Source organism: Penicillium cataractarum (genome assembly GCF_028827025.1).
Source record: "Penicillium cataractarum strain IBT 29864 chromosome Unknown utg000004l, whole genome shotgun sequence".
Lineage (NCBI taxonomy): Eukaryota > Fungi > Ascomycota > Eurotiomycetes > Eurotiales > Aspergillaceae > Penicillium > Penicillium cataractarum.
The window spans coordinates 1,082,425-1,101,928 of NW_026622740.1; the positions used below are offsets into that span (position 1 = coordinate 1,082,425).

General features: G+C 49.4%; 6 protein-coding genes across 6 annotated transcripts; 3 read left to right on the top strand and 3 right to left on the bottom strand.

Moving 5' to 3' along the window:
• Window positions 1–299: 299 nt before the first annotated feature.
• Window positions 300–1,897, bottom strand: pigc (phosphatidylinositol N-acetylglucosaminyltransferase; the record flags this gene model as incomplete). Its single annotated transcript, XM_056697860.1, has 2 exons — window positions 300–1,468; window positions 1,537–1,897. The coding sequence occupies 2 exons, from the start codon at window positions 1,895–1,897 to the stop codon at window positions 300–302; spliced, it is 1,530 nt and encodes a 509-aa protein (XP_056556385.1).
• A 779-nt stretch (window positions 1,898–2,676) lies between these two features.
• N7496_004932 (uncharacterized protein) lies at window positions 2,677–4,218 on the bottom strand (the record flags this gene model as incomplete). Its single annotated transcript, XM_056697861.1, has 1 exon — window positions 2,677–4,218. The coding sequence occupies one exon, from the start codon at window positions 4,216–4,218 to the stop codon at window positions 2,677–2,679; it is 1,542 nt and encodes a 513-aa protein (XP_056556386.1).
• Window positions 4,219–4,864: 646 nt separating this feature from the next.
• Window positions 4,865–6,503, bottom strand: N7496_004933 (pantothenate kinase; the record flags this gene model as incomplete). Its single annotated transcript, XM_056697862.1, has 4 exons — window positions 4,865–5,192; window positions 5,246–5,759; window positions 5,837–6,119; window positions 6,276–6,503. 4 exons carry the CDS (start codon window positions 6,501–6,503, stop codon window positions 4,865–4,867), a joined length of 1,353 nt encoding a protein of 450 aa, XP_056556387.1.
• Window positions 6,504–7,864: 1,361 nt separating this feature from the next.
• On the top strand, window positions 7,865–10,125 carry N7496_004934 (DEAD/DEAH box helicase; the record flags this gene model as incomplete). The annotated part of the gene is made up of 9 exons (XM_056697863.1): window positions 7,865–8,193; window positions 8,260–8,335; window positions 8,388–8,523; window positions 8,577–8,937; window positions 8,999–9,078; window positions 9,148–9,299; window positions 9,357–9,550; window positions 9,607–9,755; window positions 9,836–10,125. 9 exons carry the CDS (start codon window positions 7,865–7,867, stop codon window positions 10,123–10,125), a joined length of 1,767 nt encoding a protein of 588 aa, XP_056556388.1.
• A 604-nt stretch (window positions 10,126–10,729) lies between these two features.
• Window positions 10,730–12,306, top strand: N7496_004935 (polysaccharide deacetylase family protein; the record flags this gene model as incomplete). The annotated part of the gene is made up of 2 exons (XM_056697864.1): window positions 10,730–11,778; window positions 11,844–12,306. 2 exons carry the CDS (start codon window positions 10,730–10,732, stop codon window positions 12,304–12,306), a joined length of 1,512 nt encoding a protein of 503 aa, XP_056556389.1.
• A 3,751-nt stretch (window positions 12,307–16,057) lies between these two features.
• N7496_004936 (uncharacterized protein) lies at window positions 16,058–17,734 on the top strand (the record flags this gene model as incomplete). The annotated part of the gene is made up of 1 exon (XM_056697865.1): window positions 16,058–17,734. The coding sequence occupies one exon, from the start codon at window positions 16,058–16,060 to the stop codon at window positions 17,732–17,734; it is 1,677 nt and encodes a 558-aa protein (XP_056556390.1).
• Between the last annotated feature and the right edge of the window lie 1,770 nt (window positions 17,735–19,504).

The window sequence follows — 19,504 nt, forward strand, 5'->3', positions numbered from 1 at the left end:
AGGGGTATAATCCAATCATGTGTTAGAACATTAATTTGAGAGATTTAACTGATGGCTTTGGGACATTGGCCTGGACGAGTGTCAATTTCTCGCGCTCCGGGTATAGACTGGCTGCACTACTGTGTGACACCTGTCAAGGCAATATGATGAAAATGCATAACACGATAGCAGAATAGGTCTCTTCGGACACAAATACAATAATCTAGGGGTATAAGATGGAGGCACAGAAACGCCCGGTCTATATGACAGTGGCGAAAATTATCCGCGGAGAAAGAAAACGTAGAAAAGCCGATCGGCCTTCAGTTCCAATGTCGTCGAATGATAGGACGTGCTGGATCCCAAGGACCGATGACCACATTCTTGTACTTCTGCAGACTGATCAGCCACCAGCTGCACCCACCCATGGAGAACGCCGTCAAGAGGCTTCCAAGGAAAGACCCAATGACAGCGGAAGCCCAGCCGCCACCCAGTGTCGTGCCAACAGCTCCCCCGGCAATAATGACCAAAGCAAGTGTTAGCATGACATGGCCAGTCCAAGATTTCTGTCGTAGCTGGCGGCGGAAAATCGGGAATAGCCCGAATACTTCCATAGAGAACAGCATCAGGCTGAACACGTGTGTCGTTGAAGGCAACCGGGAGGCAAGCACTGTCGATGCCATCACCGCAGCATTCGTGGAAAGAGAAGCCGGAAACTTGGTTGTGGCGCCAGCGCCCTCCCCGCTTCCGTAGTCAAAGGAGAATATGTTCATGATTAAAAGCCAGCAACTCAACGCCCAGATTGAGTCGCTCGCGGTAGACTTGGTGAGTGATTTTAGAATGGGGCTGAGTCCCAGCAAGGAAAAGTAGATCAAGAACGCCGATTTGACAGTTGATAGGCGTTGGCGATTGCGTGATGAGAAAAGCGATGCTCGCTCATTGTCTTGTGCATCTGTACTGCCAAGAGTAATACTAGGCGTGGTAGATGAAGATCCAAGGCGTAGAGCCGGATCCCCAATTCCTTCAAGGCTGCCATTGAATTCTGCAGTGAGTTGTGACATCTGTTCTTTCGACTCGTTTACAGACATTGTCAGTCCGAGGCCGTGGATTGGACTTCCTTTAGTGCCATTCGGCCGTTGTTCATTGCTTGACGGGTTGGCCGCGCTGGTCATGGAACTCGAACTGGACCCGTCATCACCAGCACTCGCAGCATTGAGACTCTGGGCAAGTTCGGCTTGCTCTTGCCATATCCAATTGTCCCACAAGATCCAGCCCATGGCGGTACCGACGCTACCCCAGCAGACGATCGAAACGGGACTCACACGGTCCTGAACAATGCCGACAAAACAGCAGACAAAGATAACCACGGAACAGACATGTTGAACAATGACAGTAGAGTCGGATACAAGAGGCCAGAAGTCGTAGGGTCGCACTCGAGGGTTCCGTTGCAGATGATCCAGGAACGTTTCGGTATCGGTATAGTTGTCGGGATCTATCGTAGCTCCGTTAGTCACTTCTTTCTAATCCAAGCGTTATACAAGCCGATTTCCAATAACATACAAGACTGTTTCACCCATAACAACTTCTTCCAAGCACCCTTTCGCCTTCGTCGTGGCCCAGCAGCACCCAATTTCCTGCCGTCCTTGCGGGTCAAATCCGCGCCAAGCGACCCCCGCGTCGGCCGCAACGTTGCAACACCCGAGCCATCCCCATTCAAGGAGCGCAAGCTTTCCTCATAGTTCGCAGGCGCCGAGCGTACTCGGGACAGAGACGGCGCAAAGTAAGCGTCCTCCGGCGCCAGACGATCAGGGTCAGGGATGCGGTCGTGCTCAGGAGGCCTTGATCCTGGGGCTCGATTGGGATGCGTGTCGACGGGGATGGGCGGGGGAATTGGCGACAGCGATGAGGATGGTGGAGTCATCGAGCTGGGGTGACTAGCATCGACGCATGACGTTTGTGAGAGAAGGGCGGACGTGGTCGTCAGACGATCGAGGTCGTCGGGACTTTGTAGAACACGCTATCCCACGTGTCACGACTTAAGGTCATGTGACAGCCAGGAGCCCTGAATCTACATTCAGCTGATCAACCGCGATATGGCAAATGACTTGGCTCACTATCTTAATATTGGAGAGATCTTGTAGTACAAATTTGAAATTGGTTTGCTATCATATCAATTTGGCCTTCAAAGGGCTACTCTCAACCGTGGTTTTTCAGGTCCTGGTATTCGGCGAACCAACTCGGGTCACTTCGATGATTCGATCTTTCCCTTCATCAAGACACATCTTCTTGACTTCTTCGCAAAGAGTATCAAACTCCTCCTTGCACCCCTCTCGAAGATATCTCTCCTCTGGGATACCTGGGACCCTCAGATGAAGTGCCATTTCGCCATCTGCTTCAGCGCTGTGGTAAAATTCCCTTGCCTTCTGGAAGATGGTGTTCACACTGCATCCAGCCATTGGAAAGACTCGGCCCACGTCTCGGTCACAAGAGAGAAGCTTGAATTGGGCTTTTGTATCGATCGGTAGCGAAGCATTCTCACTGCACTGGGCAATATTTGACTGAGACAAATCATCTTTTGTTTTCGGTCTCTTCGTCCGCGGTCGCTGTGTTCTGTCGTCGTCTCGCCTTTTGCGAGACGCGTTGTGCTCCAATGTGGTCAGAATATGATAGCCCTTATGCACATGGGCTGCCTTGAAAGGCTCAGGGAGACGCATTGTGCTCCAATGTGGTCAGAATATGACAGCCCTTATGCGCATGGGCTGCCTTGAAAAGCTCAGGGTCAAATTCTAGGCGCTCTTTCGATTTCGTTTCAACCGCACAAACTTCAGACTCCCAGCCTTTCTTCACTCCTAGCCAAGTGACGAAGTAATCCAGCCGCGTCACTCTCGGGGCCCCTTTCATTTCAAATGTATCACAAGTCTGAACTTGGAGTGCTTTTGAGGATCGAACTAACCGAGGCTGGTCTTTCTCCGAGAAGATAACAGCCGCAAAGTATTCCCTATGCAGGAAGCGTATATCCATACCGACACGGTAAATACAAAGACACAGCTCCTCTCCGCTCTCACTGAAAACTTGGCGTGTCAATTCAGTTGAGGAAGCCCTTGAATAATTCCCCCTGAACGATGTATTCGAGCATGGAGCCTGAACATCTGGATGAAAATTATGCCATTCCTGGAGCATCTTCATGAGATGCGCGGGAAAAGGGCGACCAGCGCCATAAAAGACAAAGAATTTCCACAGTCGTCCACCGTCTGAGCGACAATCGAACAAAGTTTTAGCTCCTACCCAACGGGGGAAGTGTGACGACTTTAGATACGTATATTTGACTAAAGAAGTTGCGAGACCACTGGGGCATGTCGATGCTTTGGCCGTCTCAACTTGAGATTTGGAATATTGATCCTCATCATCGGTGTCATCTTCAATGATGATCAATTCAGAGAATGCATCAGGTGCCTCGGATTTGCCACCCTCTACCTTAGGACTTGCCTTTTTGCCGTCTACGGGCTCTTCTTCCAGATTTACCACTGGTACCTGCTTCCTCTTTGGCCCCGCCGTAGTGATAATTGGCACTGGTTGAGGGGGTTTCAGGAAGCTGAATGGTGGCCGAACCTGCCCTGTGTCCGGCACACCAGGCTGCTGCTTAATGTCTCGCTCTTTTTTGATTGACGACTGTACTTTGGCCATGGATCGAGTGACAATTGATCTGACCCGTTCCGGATGTTTTGAAGTTGGACCCTTGGTCACCTCGTTGATCGCACCTTGGGAAGGGCTCTCTTCCTCCGAGGGTTCAAGAAGCGAGATTAGCTCAATCTTGACCTGACTATCCACGTGTTGGCCCGGTGGGGATATATCGGTAGCGGACTGATCGAGTGAATCAGTTGCTTTCTCGGACTTGATACTCGTGTTGCCATTTGAAAGGGATGCCTTGGACTGGTCTTGACTGATATGGAGTGATTTGATCGGCTCAAGCGTAACATTCACAGACTCCGACTCGGCAGGGAGAAATGGAGCATCAATTGAATCACCGCGTGTAACGGTGATACGCTCAGCAGGAGACAATGGAGTATCGATTGGATCGGCACATGTAACAGCCACAGACTCCGGCTCGGCAGGGAGCACCGGAGTATCAATGGCATCGACATGTAGAGAGTCAGCCGTAGGTTCATGTTTCTGAGTCGATGTAAATGACTCGTCAACACACAGGAAGACCTGAGGATCAGTCGATGAAGGTGGGTCCGTCATCTTGCACTGGATCTGCGGGTATGCGATTCGAATGGAGGTCTAGGTCTTTCTTCTTGTTGTTGGAACAAGCTGCTTGAAAGGAGGATGTATTATGAACGAACCTGGAAAGTTGTCAGAGCGGAGCTGTGAAAGAGAGTGCATGCGGGGGGAAGTGCATCAATATAAAGCAGGAATGACCTCCTGACTCTAAATCGGCATTGGGCAAACAGCAAAAAATATTTGAAGCAAATATTCATACAGGATTGCTATAGGCTGGGAAGTAGTGTAAGTATCTGAAAGCAAGTCCGTATCATGAATGCACGTAGTAGATCTGCCATTGAGGTGCTAATTAATACAGGAGCAGGATGGCAAACCAACCGTCGCATCCTGTTATCATTCTATCTGGCAAACAAGTCTTCTAAAATGTCATATCTGGCCATGCCGAAGGTTTCCCATGTAATATGATTGGTAAAGGTTTTTCATGCAATTCAAAATGCGGTGTGCCCTTCTGTAAACTGGAGCAGAAGGTATGTAAAGATTATCGTTTGTGGAGAGGTGGGGTTGTGAAAACCTCGACGAGTCAGATGAAGTGTATATTCCAAGGGGTATCGGTTGTTCCTCCAGATCTGGAGGTGAAGATAGAAAAAATGGAATTTTTCGCCAGTGATCATGACGAGCTGGGTGAACCATTCTGTTCAGGGTTCAAGCCAGAATTCATGACGATATTTCGGACCGCCTGCGGTGCCGCCACCTCGTCGATACTATTCCTGCGCCCCCAGTTCTGTGGCTGGCGTCGAAGAAAAGCACCGACGGCACCCAGGTAGCCCTCGTGGCGCAGGAAGTAGGCCTGCTTTTCGCCCTTGGACCAGAAGCGGATGGCGTAAGAGAGTGTGTTCATAGTCTGACGGTGGCCCCGTATGAAGGAACCTCCAAAGTAAATGTGCTTGACTTGATGCTTTTCCGACTGCAGATAGGCAATTTGACCTATATTGTTGCTGTATAACGAATTAGTAGGTTTCTTTCCGAGACAAGAACATCCAAAACATACCTAATAGCATATAGAAGACTTCGACTCATATCTTCATGTCGGAAGTTGACCCCGCCGTTGCTGCGCTCGAATTCCTCGTCGTGGATCAGACCCTCGCCATCCTCGGCGCCGCGCTCAGCAGCATTCTTCAACCGGAATACCTTGCCAAAGGTACTGGCAATAGCTGTGCTCTTGAGTCCAATCTTGGTATAGTCCATGCCGTAAATATCCCCCACCAACATATCCACTCCGGCGTTATCCCCGCGATCCGCCATGGCCAGCATGTCGTCAAACGTTCGCGCGCCAGTGAGCAAGGACATGAGTCCCCAGAATGTGCCTCCACCAAGGTGCGTTCCACCTACACGTTCGAACTGCCTGGGGCCAGAGACCTTGATCATGGACACGCCGGACCCTATATTGACAAGGAGGTACGGGTAAACGTCCGGTCGGGCCTCGGCAAATTGCATCGGTTCGGAATCGGTATCGCTGTAAGTGAAGACCTCGTTGGGAATTTCGGTGATGAAGAAATCGAGACCTAATTGCGCAAAATAGAACAACGCGATTAGATAAATTGCCTCGAGTGTGTCCATTTCCGGTCGTCCGAGCACCTACCGATGATCAGGCATTCCATCTCCTCCTCCCGCAGAATATTGACGTCCAGCGCCTCCTTCAGCTTATCGTAAAACTTGAATGCACCGCCTCCAGTAGCGACGACACACAATCCATCGGGTACGGAGCCATTGCGCTTCTCGTGTTCTTCCTTGAGTTGGCGGATAAAGTTGATGCAGATGTCGATCCGATGGGTTTCGAAATTGATAAAATTGAGGCGACCACCATTATCAGCGGCATCGAGCTCTCGCGTAAAGTAGACCAGTTTCGCCAATGATCCTCCGATCTAAAAGGAACATCAATTCACAGTCAGTCATGCTATTCAGGGACCACTCGTGCTCAGTTGCCTCCCCGTCGGCGGGATTGCGGGGACGGTCGGGGGGTGCGGGGCAACGAGCAGCGACGAGAGAAAAAAAGAATGCAGGGATGAAGACCAACTCACATCGACGGCGACATGGCTTACGACGCCAGTGTGATGTGGCAGACGAATGTCCTTGTTCTCGTAGTGAACGCCCTCGGCCTCGACGGGGCTGCGTGACCGAGGCTCATCGTCGACGATAAAGGCGCCCTTGACATTGATCTTGACGGCGCCGGGGTTGGAAATAGCCTCCTCGATCCGTGGACCCTTGCGACGGATATCAGGCTCCGTCGTAATATCTGAGGGGGCCATGGCGATTGCGGAAAGCAGAAGCAACGACAGCAACGGGCAGTGGAAGGGTGCAAGAGGAAGCCCTGGAGCTCCTGGCGGTGGTTGATCCCGTGCCCACGCTTACGGCGTATATTTCCTTCTACCCGCACACTGGAAACGGGGTTCCACTCCTCCCTTTCAATGCTCTCGGTGGACCGCATTTAAGTCAACTTGGCCGATTTTATCTCTCCAGGCCACCAGCAGGGGAGGGGCCGAGGATCATAGCTTCCGAGGTTCAACTGGGGGCAACCCATCGTAATCTTCCCGATCGATTGTCCGCTAGAAGCCGAGCGCACAGGAGACTAGAATTCTATGCCGATTAGCCTACCTAGCCCGGATTTGAGAAATTGCATAATTTGAGATATACTAGGTGACAGTGTGCTCGAATTGAGCATATTTCTGGCACATTGTAGTCGTAGACATTGGTTGGCACGATCAAATACTCGCTCGGCTACAGTCGGTGCAGAGGGACCTCAGAAGATATATTTTTTGGACAGAGTGGACCCTGACCCTTACCCCAGGTACTGCAGTGCCGCCAGGCCGAATTCTAGGCTTAATTAAAACTTGATATGGACTAGTAGGTGTCCCTAAAATAAAGTTCTGATCAAGATCTTGTTGAATACATACTACTCAATAGATGGACGTTGTCTATTCTTATGCAAAAGGGCGGTCTCGTGCGTAGAAAATCTCTACATTAACCAGGTATTTGGGTCAGCCTAACCCTAATCTGCATCGAACTATATGATACTGGAATCAAGGATTTACTTACGAGCGCGCATAGCTATTTTAGTATCAAAATACTGATTCAAGTTTATTGATCAAGTTGTCTGACTTTGAAAACAACTCTACTGTATCTATTATCAGAATTGGAATCCATATGCACTGGTTGTCTGAGTACTGGGCGTTGAACCCTTCGCAATCTATAGACAGCACCAGCAAAAAGCCTCAGAGCCTCAAGGTGATACATCGCACAAAAGAGACGCCGAAGCTGATTCCCCTCGGCAATCACCGGGACTGATCTTCAGCATTCATCAACCTCCAAAATAGGAAAGTACCACCATGTCGCCCGAAAAGGAAGGCACGCCTGCATCAAGGCCCCTTTGTTTACCTTCACGTCTTCTCTCCTCGTGATTCTCTTTTTTCTCTTCCCTCTTCCCTCTTCACCCTGCATCTCCCATTCCAAATCTCCCATCGGGTCATCCATTCGCGTATCTGTCTTCGCACATCCCCCCCCAAGCTGATATCACTGACGGGCTCGCTTTGCGTCCTGGACGTTCCCCTACTTTATCTACAAGCCATCAAATTCCCCAACTATCATCCTTGCTTCGTCTTCCATCGTCATCATGGACTCCTGGGGTGAAGTCAACGACGCCCTTCAGGATGTCACCAACAAACCTGATGAGCCCGTCGCCGACAACCACGACGACGACGATGAGCAGATGCCTGCCGAGGTCGACAAGCCAGCTCGGAATCCTCGCGATGCGGGATGGACTGAGCCCGTCCCGTTTCGCTATGAAACCTGGACTAACAAGGACTTCACTGGCTGGGCGAGCGCGGCGGCTCGATATGAGTGGAAGGACGAATACGGTGATGTTGGCCCTCGCAATGACGAGTTGGAGAAGCAGCTGTTCGGCGGTGAATTCATGTCTCGAGCGGGCCATCGCTTTGAGGAGTAAGTCCAACCCCCCTCTACCGATAGACTCATTGGATATGACGCTTAACCTTATACCCAAACCAGCCTAAAGCAGTCTCGCGAGCCGGAACCATACTCCGTCAGTATCGAGAGTGAGCTCAAGCTCCAGGCTATTGCAACGGTAACTACCCACTATTCCCAAAAAATTTCGATCGATTGCTAATATTATCTAGTTCGACGACGCCGGCCTCCACCCAGTTCTGCGGCAAAACCTTGAACTCTGCATGTACGTATGGCCAACGGCCATTCAGTGCTACACTATCCCGGCCCTCAAAGAAGGGCGCGATGTCATTGGTATCGCCCAAACTGGTAAGCATCCTCGATCAGAGTATTTCTGATGACGACGCGACTCACAAAATTAGGATCGGGAAAAACCGGTGCCTTTCTCATTCCCATTCTCTCCAAGCTCATGGGAAAAGCCAAGAAGTTGGCCGCCGCTCGACCCAACATTGCAGAAGGTTGGAATCCAAAGGAGCATGCAGTGACAGCAGAACCGCTGGTCCTGATCGTTTGCCCGACTCGAGAGCTCGCAAATCAGATATTTGATGACGCACGGAGACTATGCTATCGCTCCATGCTCCGTCCTTGTGTCGTTTACGGCGGTGCTCCAGGTGGCCTCCAGCGAGAGGAGCTTCAGAAGGGATGTGACATCCTCATCGGTACCCCCGGGCGTATCCTGGATTTCATGCGTCAGCCCCGGGTGCTGTCTTTGCGCCGTGTCCGGTATGTGTGGATCCGTGATATTGAATCACTCGCCTATCGAAGTGACTAACCGTTTGCGAAGATACACCGTCATCGACGAAGCCGATGAGCTTCTACAAGCCGACTGGGAGGCAGATTTCAACAAGCTTATGGCTGGAGGCGGTAAGCTATGACTCCAACTTCTGACCGTTGAGGTTTACCGTTTCAGGTGTTTATAAGCTCTCTCTCTAGACCTGAACGAAGATTCTGATCACCGTTATCTCATGTTCTCGGCCTCTTTCAACAAAGATTGCCGGAAGTTGGCTGCAAAATTCCTGAGCAAGGATTATGTTCGAATTCGAATCTCTCGCCCAGGCAGTGTCGTCCAGCACATTCATCAAGAGGTAAGTTGGTACCGATTGTGAGAAAATTCAGGCCGCTGACATTTTCCCATCACCTAGGTCCTCTGGGTTGACGGTCACAGGAAGAAGGAGGCTCTATACGACCTCCTTGTGGATTTGAGGCCCACTCGAACGCTAATTTTCGTGAACAGCAAGAAAGACGTTGATTTTATCGATGACTACTTGTTCAATCACGGGCTTCCCACCACTTCGATGCACGGCGATCGTCTTCAACAAGAGCGAGAAGATGCTATGTAGGATCTTCCCTCTTCATTTCAGATTCTTATCGATCCCTTACTAACTTGCATAGTCGTTCGTTCCGAACTGCCCAATGTCCGATTATGATCACCACCGGCGTCTCTGCTCGTGGCCTGGACATTGTGAATATCATGCATGTGATCAACTTCGACCTTCCCCGTGCCGCTCAGGGTGGCATTACGGAGTACATGCATCGTATCGGTGAGTATTATCATCAATCTAGCGACGTCTTGATGTTTTCCTAACGTGACCAAGCTGACGATATACCTTGCTCATTATAGGTCGAACTGCGCGCATCGGCAACGAGGGACTGGCGACCTCTTTCTACAATGACCGTGATGAAGAGTTGGCACCGGACCTTGTCAAATTGCTGATGGAGAGCAATCAGCCCATTCCCGAGTTCCTCGAATCATTCCGGCCCTCCGAGGCAAAATTGAGCTTTGACGATGATACCACGGATAGCGAAGCTGAGGATGCCAAGGAAGATAACAACGGTGCCTGGGCTCCTGACAGTGATGACGATGAGAAAGGTGACAACAACAACGAGGGTGATGATGCTCCATGGGGCTAGGATGGAGCCACCGAGGTGTCGGCGTATGATGAGCCTGCTGAGGAGGTCGCCGCAAGAGAGTCTGGATCCGTGGACAAGGACAATGTCGCCTGGTAACTAAGGGTGACAATTACCCAGTGATGATTCTGCTTCTGTTTGTCTTTGTCGAGTCCAACGTCCCTAATAATTCGCGAACTGGTGACACATCTTAACGGCAACTTCATGCGACCTGGAACTCATGCACGAAGGACTTCTATGGGAACCCTGCAAAACAAAGTGATGGAGATTCCACTTGTCCATGCGGCGGGATATGGAGGTTTCCTTGAGCATATTCGGAGATGGGTCTAGAGGGAGCTGTTGGATGTTTACTGTCAAATCTACAAATGGTTACTTTTTAATTGACCAATTCTTTCAAGGTGTCGAACGTAGAATTCTCGTAAAATTCTCGTAGATAGCAGGGAAAGAATGCGCTTTGCCAGTCGTAACTGCATCGCACTTTCCGTGGGACTTCACCTCCAGGACCTTATCCAAAGCACTGGCATTTCAGATTCATGTTGAAGTACATTGCATCCCCTTTTCCTTTCTGCATACCGACCCAATATTCGTTCTTTTATAAAGCTACATCATGCGACACTCCTTTCCCTTGATCACGCCAGTGCTGGCCTTGATCTTGATCCTCCCGACGGCGAGAAGTCTATTCATCCGGCCCTTTGATCAGCGTCCTTACGAGCAGCAACACTGGTTTGAAACTCGCCAAGATACCCTCCCAGATCCAGATCCTTCAAAGTCAGCCACCTCACTGATTATCGATACCTTTCAGAACCCCCTACACAATGATCTGGGGTTCTGGCATGGTACTGGCGAGAACTTGACCCTCCACCATGAACCGGGCTTCATGCGCCTGTTCCCTAATGACCCGGATCAGAACTTCCATACGCAGTTCAACACACACGAATGCTTCAGCTTGATTCCTTGGGAGGACCAGTATCTACATGTTGTGTTTGAGGGCAACGAGGAGTTTACTGTGTCGCTGAATGAACACAATGCGGAGTGCAATCCGGCTCGCTCGCCTTTCCCTGGTGTACCGGACAGCGTACAGGCATCGAGATACATCATGAGGACTCGATCGGGGAGTCTAGATAATGGAGACGACGACTGGGATGATAGTTCCAAGTTGGGGAGACCGAAGATGCCTGTCAAGGACGGGTTCAAGAATGACACTCGTGATGGTGGTCATCAACATCCTGCATGGGCAACGAGAACCGAATTGTTCATTCCTTTGTCACATTTCCGAATTAACAAGAATCGCGTTGTTTCGGTTTCTTTCACTGGCTTCTATACGGATGAGCCCATCACCCTCTACCGAGTTGAGTTCGTGCCGCATGTCCCTCATCCATCCGCGTCGAATAATTACTTCACTATTCCTGAAAAGCTTCCGACGGGCAAGTTGATTCTCCGCTGCAGTCGGCCCAACTCGTTTGCTTTTGGCATCGACGATGGCCAACCGCAATATGCACAGCAGGTCATGCGAATTCTGGATGAGGAGAATGTCCGGGTGACGTTCTTTGCGGTTGCTACTGGACTTAGGGATCGGTCGACCAATTTTACCAATTTCTACCGGGAGATGATGAGGAAGGGTCACCAGGTTGCTCTGCATTCGAATACGCATCCCAAGTGAGTCCTAGTTCTATCAGGCAATTTTCTACTCCCTCGAGTATTGATCGTTGACAATTTTGAAGGATGGAATCCTTGCCCACCTTACATGAAATCGACGATGAGATCGTCCAGTCCATACGAACCTTGCGGGATCAACTGAACATTGGCTGTACATTTAACCCTCCCATTACCGCGTGGGCATTGACACTGACAGTATCCTCAACAGCACGATACTTCCGCCCTCCCTTCGGCACCGTCGGTGTTCGCCTTCGTCAACGGCTGGCCCAGTACATCGACGACCCGTACATTGTGAATTGGAGCGTTGATGTGGAAGACTGGCTTTGGGAGAATACCACCACGCCGGAACGACAACTCGGTGCTTTCTACCGTGATGTTGCCCGAGGTGGAAATCTGGCTGTGATGCACTACCTCAATCCCATCACGGCTGGATACCTCCGGCATTTCATTCGGCATGTTAAGGGTCTTGGGCTTAATGTCATGCGAGTTGATCAGTGTCTGGAGGATCCGAATAGCCCGGCGTTGTGAGGGGTCTGCGGGGATGCGAGGGTGTCGTTTGTGTAGATTAGGTGGTGCGACGTTTTATTCCTGTGTGGGATATTCTTAGTGTATGCCTAGTGTGTATTGCTGTTCTTGATTCGACCTGTGCGAGGCATTATATAATTTTGTTTGACTTGACCTTTGCCCTGAAACGAACGAAGTGAGAGAAAGGGAACAGAACCACCCCCGAGCGCTCCACCAAACATGGCTTGCACCCCCACTGCAGAAAATCGCGCCAAGCCTGCTGCTGGTTCGCTGCTCTCTCGCTCGCTTGGGTTTAGCGTTACCGTTCACTTCTGGTTTAGCGTACACATTTAGCGTTCACTTCTGGTGTCTCATGCTTTTCATCCGATACCATGCTCTTTACGTACGTCTTTTGATTCTCAATCCTACATCCCAACAGATTTAGCTATGCTTGGGGCTCGTTCTTAACTTGTGTCGATCCGGAGGGTTCTTTACATCTGATTTTAAACGCCCATGAGGTTGACTGGCAAGATACCGTACCATAAGTGCCACACTTGTTTCCTCGTCGCTGAAGGTCTTCTTAGCCATCCTGGTGACTATTCGGATCCTCATGCATACAATATGCACTGCCCGGAGGCTGCTCTCCCCTCAGTTAGCTTACTAGGACTAGTCCGAGATGGAGGCGGGCACTTGAATACCGGGTCTACTCTGTTGCATTATGACCTCGAGACTACGCTCTATGAAATTTCCAGAAAGTCGTCTGTGACTTTTACAGTTTGCATGTACTTCAGGAACGGGAAACGTTGGACCAATTTTCCCATTCTTGCTATGCGGTCCCGAATATTTATTGACGGACGCATTTTCGGCATCACGACTAACAGGGCTGGCTGTTATACCCTAAAAACCGCATCTACTGCTGCAAAAGAACGCCCGAGTTTAACGGCGAATCAGATTGGACTCGAAGCCCGATCATACGTCACCGCCTCGATACAGATCTGGATAAAGGTTTCGTTGAATTATTGTGTAGATCAGGGCCTTGGCGGTCGAGACTTAGCTTGACCGCTTGCCAGTAACTAACGTAATTCCCGCCCGTCCCGAACACCCGCCCGTTCCGAACACCTAACCCCATTAGACTACTTCAAAATCGATTATCTCAACCAACTCCTATTGATTTAACTAGATATAGCGATTTTTACATACGTTGATTCTGTGACCAATCTCCCTGCACCCACTACAACTAGGCGGAGCCCTAGCTGCTGGCCTAGTTGGCTGACTAGGCAATTCGACCTCTGCATGCGAATCTACCCCATCATCTTCCTCTGGCTGGTTTAGCTGCTCAGCTAGCTGTATAGCCTCTTCAATGGTTAAACCCTCTGCGCAGGGTATCCTCCTAGTTGACCGATTGCGCTTTTTGATCATCTTCTCACTCGCTATACGTAGATTCGCATTATCCTCTGCTAGTAAAGCACCGCTGTGTAGCGCTAGCTGGAATCCCTTGATCATCTGGTCTAAGATCTCTTTTGATGGGCTCGGAGGGCTATTTGACCGCCGTTTCAGTAGATCTTTTAACATAGAAGCTTGCTTGAATAGCTGAGCGGCGGTTCTAGGCGTTTGTGGTGTGAATTCGCTAGATCTGCTGCTTGGACGGCTGCTTGGTGGTGTCGGTGTTCGTAGAGAGATATTAAGCTTGTTAAGCACTCTCTCGGCATCTAATGGTACTAGACCACTAGCTGCGAAGCTATTCTTGATAGTGGGATTGGCTGATTGGAAGGCTTCTAGCCGTGCGTGTTGGTAATCCACTAAGAAATCGTGCTTGTCGATATGGTTATATCCTCTACGCGCAAGATCGCTAACGAAGCGACCGTACGCGCGCTTAACCACTGCAAAACACCCAACATCTAGTGGTTGTAGTAGATGCGATGAATGCGCAGGCATACAAAGAGGTATAATATCGTTTTCTGTGCAGATTTGGTCGAATTGGGGCGTGAGATGGCTACCATGACCATCAAGAATCAATAGTCGAAATCGCCCACGTACACGCGAATTCGTATGTGGGATAAAGTGCTTTTGTAACCAGCGTAGACCAATCTCATCGGTAGTCCAGCCATTCTTTGAGACCTCGATTCGCCAGTCTTTCGGTAGGGTTTCGTTAAACCATCCTTCAATAGCTACTTTGCCTTTAAAGATAATACATGGCGGTAGCGAATAGCCATCTAAGCAGATTGCTTCGATCGCAGTAACCCATTCGCGATTTCCTGGTTGTAGAAGAGATCTCCGACCGTAGTATTCAGCCCTTGTGACTACTTTCTGCGAAGATATAAGGCCCATTGCAAAGCCTATCTCATCAAAGTTGTAGATATCCTCCGGTTGTATACCGTTCTCGTTAATCACGCTTTGTACGGTCGCGAACCACTGCCGAATTGATTTCGGGTCTTTGTTTAGGGCTCTTTGGTAATCGTATCTTCGCGAGAAGCGTGTACGAAGCTCAGGGCGGCGGTTAATGAAGGTAGATGGCCAATTCTTACCAACGGTAGTTGGTAGCTGGTTACCACGCGCAGCCAGTAGGATATTAGCCATTTCTCCCACAGTTGCTGGTCTAGGCGCTGCTCCACGTGAATCCATAGAGATTATCCATTCAACAAGCGAATTCTCTTCCAATTCGGTCAGTTTATGGCCTGATGGACGAGAATCAACGCGAGATAATTGGCCGTGTACGCGGTCGTGTAGGGTAGTAAGCGGAATTTCGTATAGCTTCGCTGCTGCGCGTAGAGATTTGATTCGGCCATTTTGAAGATCACTAAGGGCTAATAAGATCTTGCCCTCTTGATTGGCTAATTTCTGCCTAGATTCAGGGCGTATTGGTGTCATGGTAGGTGGTTGAATTAGGTAGATGGGTAGAGGGACGCGATTTTGAAAAGGGTGTTCGGAACGGGCGGGTGTTCGGGACGGGCGGGAATTACGTTACCAATAACGGGTGTTACGTCATTATGCAGACGCGGAAGACCGCCTCAATGGCCGACAATTTATTGACTGACGGGTGCGGGGGGAGAGTCAATTAGGAGGCTTGGGCACTGGGCAGTCACAGGGGGCATTTAGGAGTAGGACTAGATCGCTTTCTACCCTGGGAGCTGTTATCAGCGGGAAACCTATTCTTTCCGTCCAATGGCTGGTCTGATTCCACCCCCACCAAGTGGACCAAAACAAGCCTGCACTGGCAGTTCTGGATCGGCCCATCGAAATTCTAAGCCAAATGAGTAGCGTCGACTAACTTCGTGACCTCATTCAGCTCATCTGTGCTAATGACAGTTCATATGGATCAAGAGCATATCCCATGAAGTGAGACTATGAAGCTCACCAAGAAGTTGGAAGATTTGGCCTAGACTAGTCAATGACGCAGAACTCATCTAGCTGTGACGCTGCAAGCAACGGCTCGTGTGTATCTCGGTGGTCGGGTTGAGCTGTAAGAGTTTGGCGTGAGCAAAGCTATCTGTACTTTTAAGAATAAAGATGGGCAGGTATTCGTGTCTCCACGTCTACTCCCAATGCTTCCCGATAATTCACTTCCGCTAGCTTTCGGTTCTTACTCTGCTCTCTAGCCAAAAAAAATACTTGGCAGTGGCCTGAAAATACGGCGCGTATTGTAGTGTCTTTTGGACACGACGACAACCTCGGAGTTTCCAAATCTCATGTTGAGTGGAGGAGAACCTGCATGAGGTTTATATTGATCTATATACTGAAGTTTCCCAGTGTTAACTGAGCTGGGAAAATTCGTTCAATGGCTGGCGCCGACACGAGGCTGGCAGCCAGCGCTCTGGCAATCGCACTGGTGGCACTACTCATTGCACTCTGTCAGCTTCTGCAGCAGTATTTCGCAACCGCAGATGGCTATAGACGGTGCCAGAAACGTGTCATGGGGCCCTGGGCATCCAGAACTCGTTTACATTTTCGAAAAAGCGAATTTCGGTTTGAGACTCTATTTACCACACCAGAGATCTACTTGACTGGCGATGGTGCACCTGGAAAGTTTGGAGAGTTCATTATCGACGGTAGCCCTGAATCTCGAAGGCGGACTTTCACACCAACACACGCATTCCAGAGTGAAGTCTATACGAGAGGACTACCTGCTTGGAACAGGGCATGGAGCTCGCACACTGGCGATGCGCACCCCGGCTCTGGACGCTTCAATGACGACGTAGTATGCTGGCTGCCGTTTCTTTATTGGATTCATAATACGTCAGAAGCGGCTATGCCTCCTGAGCAGCGCCACACTTTCGGGCCACCGCTTCGTGTCAGGATTCCAGCTCTAGTTTTTCGCGAACGATCATGGGATTTTCAGCCGCCAGATGTTGTCCGTCCATTTGCAAAGAGCACGGTCTCCGATATAGCAATCATTGCCCGGCGTATGGGGATGAAATGGAAGGATTTTCGTCCTGCGGATGGTATTATGAGGGCTGAGGGGCACTCACATATTATAACTTCCACGGTGATAAGATCTCTCGGGATTTTGCTTCAGTACAGCTACACAGGGCAGAATCAACGCCTCAGGTATGCTGAATTCAACCTGGGTCGTATAGCCCCAGGATCTATCGACAAAGAACAGGAGGAGGTATATATCCCCAGAGCAAGGGCTGATCGACTTGGGTGTGGGGTCATTCGTCCCGAACCTCAATTGTGTGTCCCGGATTTCACTGTTGGGACACCACAAGAAATTGCCATTGCCCTCGATTCCTTAGACACATCTGGTCAATCATTTGCCATCCTGAGGGATATGCAAATAAAAGACCCTGATCTTCGGTTTCGGGTTGCAGATATCGTTGCAATGTCAGCGAGCATGATACACCATCGCGGATCAGATCTAGTCCAGATACCTGCGCCAAGTGACAATGTGAATGGTTTTACTACAAGTCCAGTGGGTCGCCGTGCTTTCCGGTCATGCCTTGAGAGCTACGTGAAGAATCATGCGCACGTTGGATTAAAAACGAAGGAAGTTTTACAGACGTGTCGTGAACTGAAAAATAGGTATACGGAATGGGAGGGCCAGGGTCAGTCGTGGATTGTCAGACAACGTCCTATATATCTGGACACTCTGGATAGTCAAGTTGAATCTTTGACGACCTACCTCGGCAACCTTGCGCGTGATAAAGCACCCTTCCTCTACATTAATCTTCTTGGCGCTCATATTCGCTTTGCCGTTTTCCGTTCTGATGGAGAAACGTCTCCGATGAAGGCAGAGGCGCCAAACTATAAAGAAGACATGAAAGGTTATTTTGACCAGCTACCCGAAATTGTGAGGCACATGGAGACCACTGGGGTCAAAAGCTTGGATGCTATAGATGCGTGGGCTGCGATGATGTTGCGGGCATGTTGCTGGGGTGCCTGCCACTTCTTTGTCCCTGGCGAAAGAGTCCCAATGGCGTACTATGGCAGTCAATTGCCTGTATACATTGGCTAGTTCACAGAGTTCAAGTTTTTCTATGAGATCAGGTTTGTGCACAAAACTGGTGCTAGCTACCCAAAATCCCACAACTGAGAGATATGGTTACTATGTACTTTAAGCAAGTTGCTGTTTCTTCAAAATAGGGGTTTTCCGAACCATAGCTGCTATCATCATGTCATCTTATTGGTGGAAGACATTCTATGTTATTGGAGAAAACTTATACCGAAAAGGACTCTTGTTATTTGTTCCAAGTCCGATTCGCGCTTCTGCTGTCAAATATATCCTATCGGGTTCAGCTGTTTTCTTCCGGAACTTTAAATGAACTAAGATTCAACTAGGGCCGATATATTGTGCTATTACCTCGCTCTCTTGTTAATTTTTATTCCTGTACTACTTTTGTCCCGTAGAAGCGGGCCCTTTCTCTAGAAGTTCATTCATTAAGGGCTCTTAGTCTGCTACCTTCAGTGACAATCTTCACTTACAGTGACAAGTCTAGCTAATTTCTGCAAGGTTACTTGTTGGACTCTTCGTGTTCTTGTACTTGTGAGTGTTGCTATCTTTAACTCGTTAGCTTCATGCCTACCTTCCACCATGAAGTTATTCTCGCCTTGCCTTATTATTAGTGTCGGGCCGGTACGCGCCGCATCAACAAACTGTGACTTTACCCTTTTCACACTAATAAACATTCTGTTATTTTCTTATTTATATGCACCTTACGGCTGTATCCAATCAAGTTACTTTTCGGGTATCAAGCTTCATTCCGTTCACTTGCCGTTTCAGGGCATCGGCGTGCGGAGCTTGCGGAGCGCGCGTCACTAGTTTTCAAGTGTAAACGGTGGACCTGTGAATTACTGCATCTGGTTAGTTTTGCCGCTCCCGGACTAGCGCCCCAATACAGTACACTGTCATGTAAGCTCTCTCCTCCATTGCTCCGACATAAAAGACAAGGCCTGCCCTCTCGACCTCTTATTCCCTCCCCCTCCGACCTTCCCACCACAGATTTCTAGGTTTGGACCCACCTCTCTAGAGCTAACGCCCTTCTGGACGGAATTCCACGGATTATTTTACTAGGGGCTTTCAAGCACTAGAAATGGGTCGCCTTCAGCCCGAAGTGCACACAGGCCGAAAAACAAAGCTATGGAGGCTCTAGGTACTCATATATGTAACAAAAGTGTCTGTTATTGATCCAAAACGTGGCTCAATGGGTCGCCGAAATTAATGTCATTCTCTCTATACCCTTCGATAATGTCTCTTCCTGCCCTAATATATAGAACGGCTTCTCCTCTTTTAGTAGGAGATCTAGGAGTAGTGATTCTATATTCGTAGCGATTGTCAAACCGCACCTATACTCAAAGTCGACAGCCAGATTAAGCAACTTCTCGGTGAATCTGATGTTGAAGGATGTGACACTGATAGTTCTACTAATAAAGAATAGGAGCTATCTACCCAGGAGTAAGTTCCACAAGTACATAGCAAGAATGATGAATTTAAGGTAAATCAACTATAGACAAAGTGACGAAAATGCAATTTGTGTTTCACCTGTGAGAATATTAGGTCATGCGGCAAGAAAGAGTAGTAGGATAGAGTATGATAAGTGGGTAGTAGACATGCCTCGACCACGCACACAAATACCAAGAACCTAGACAAATGAAATGATTGGCCCGAATCGTCCTAGCTTAGGACCCACCAGAGAGATATGGCTCAGAAGATTTATCCTCGGTTGTGTTCTCGTCGCCTGAGGAATTGATAGTAGCCCCCTTGTTAGAAGAAGGAAGAAGAAAACCA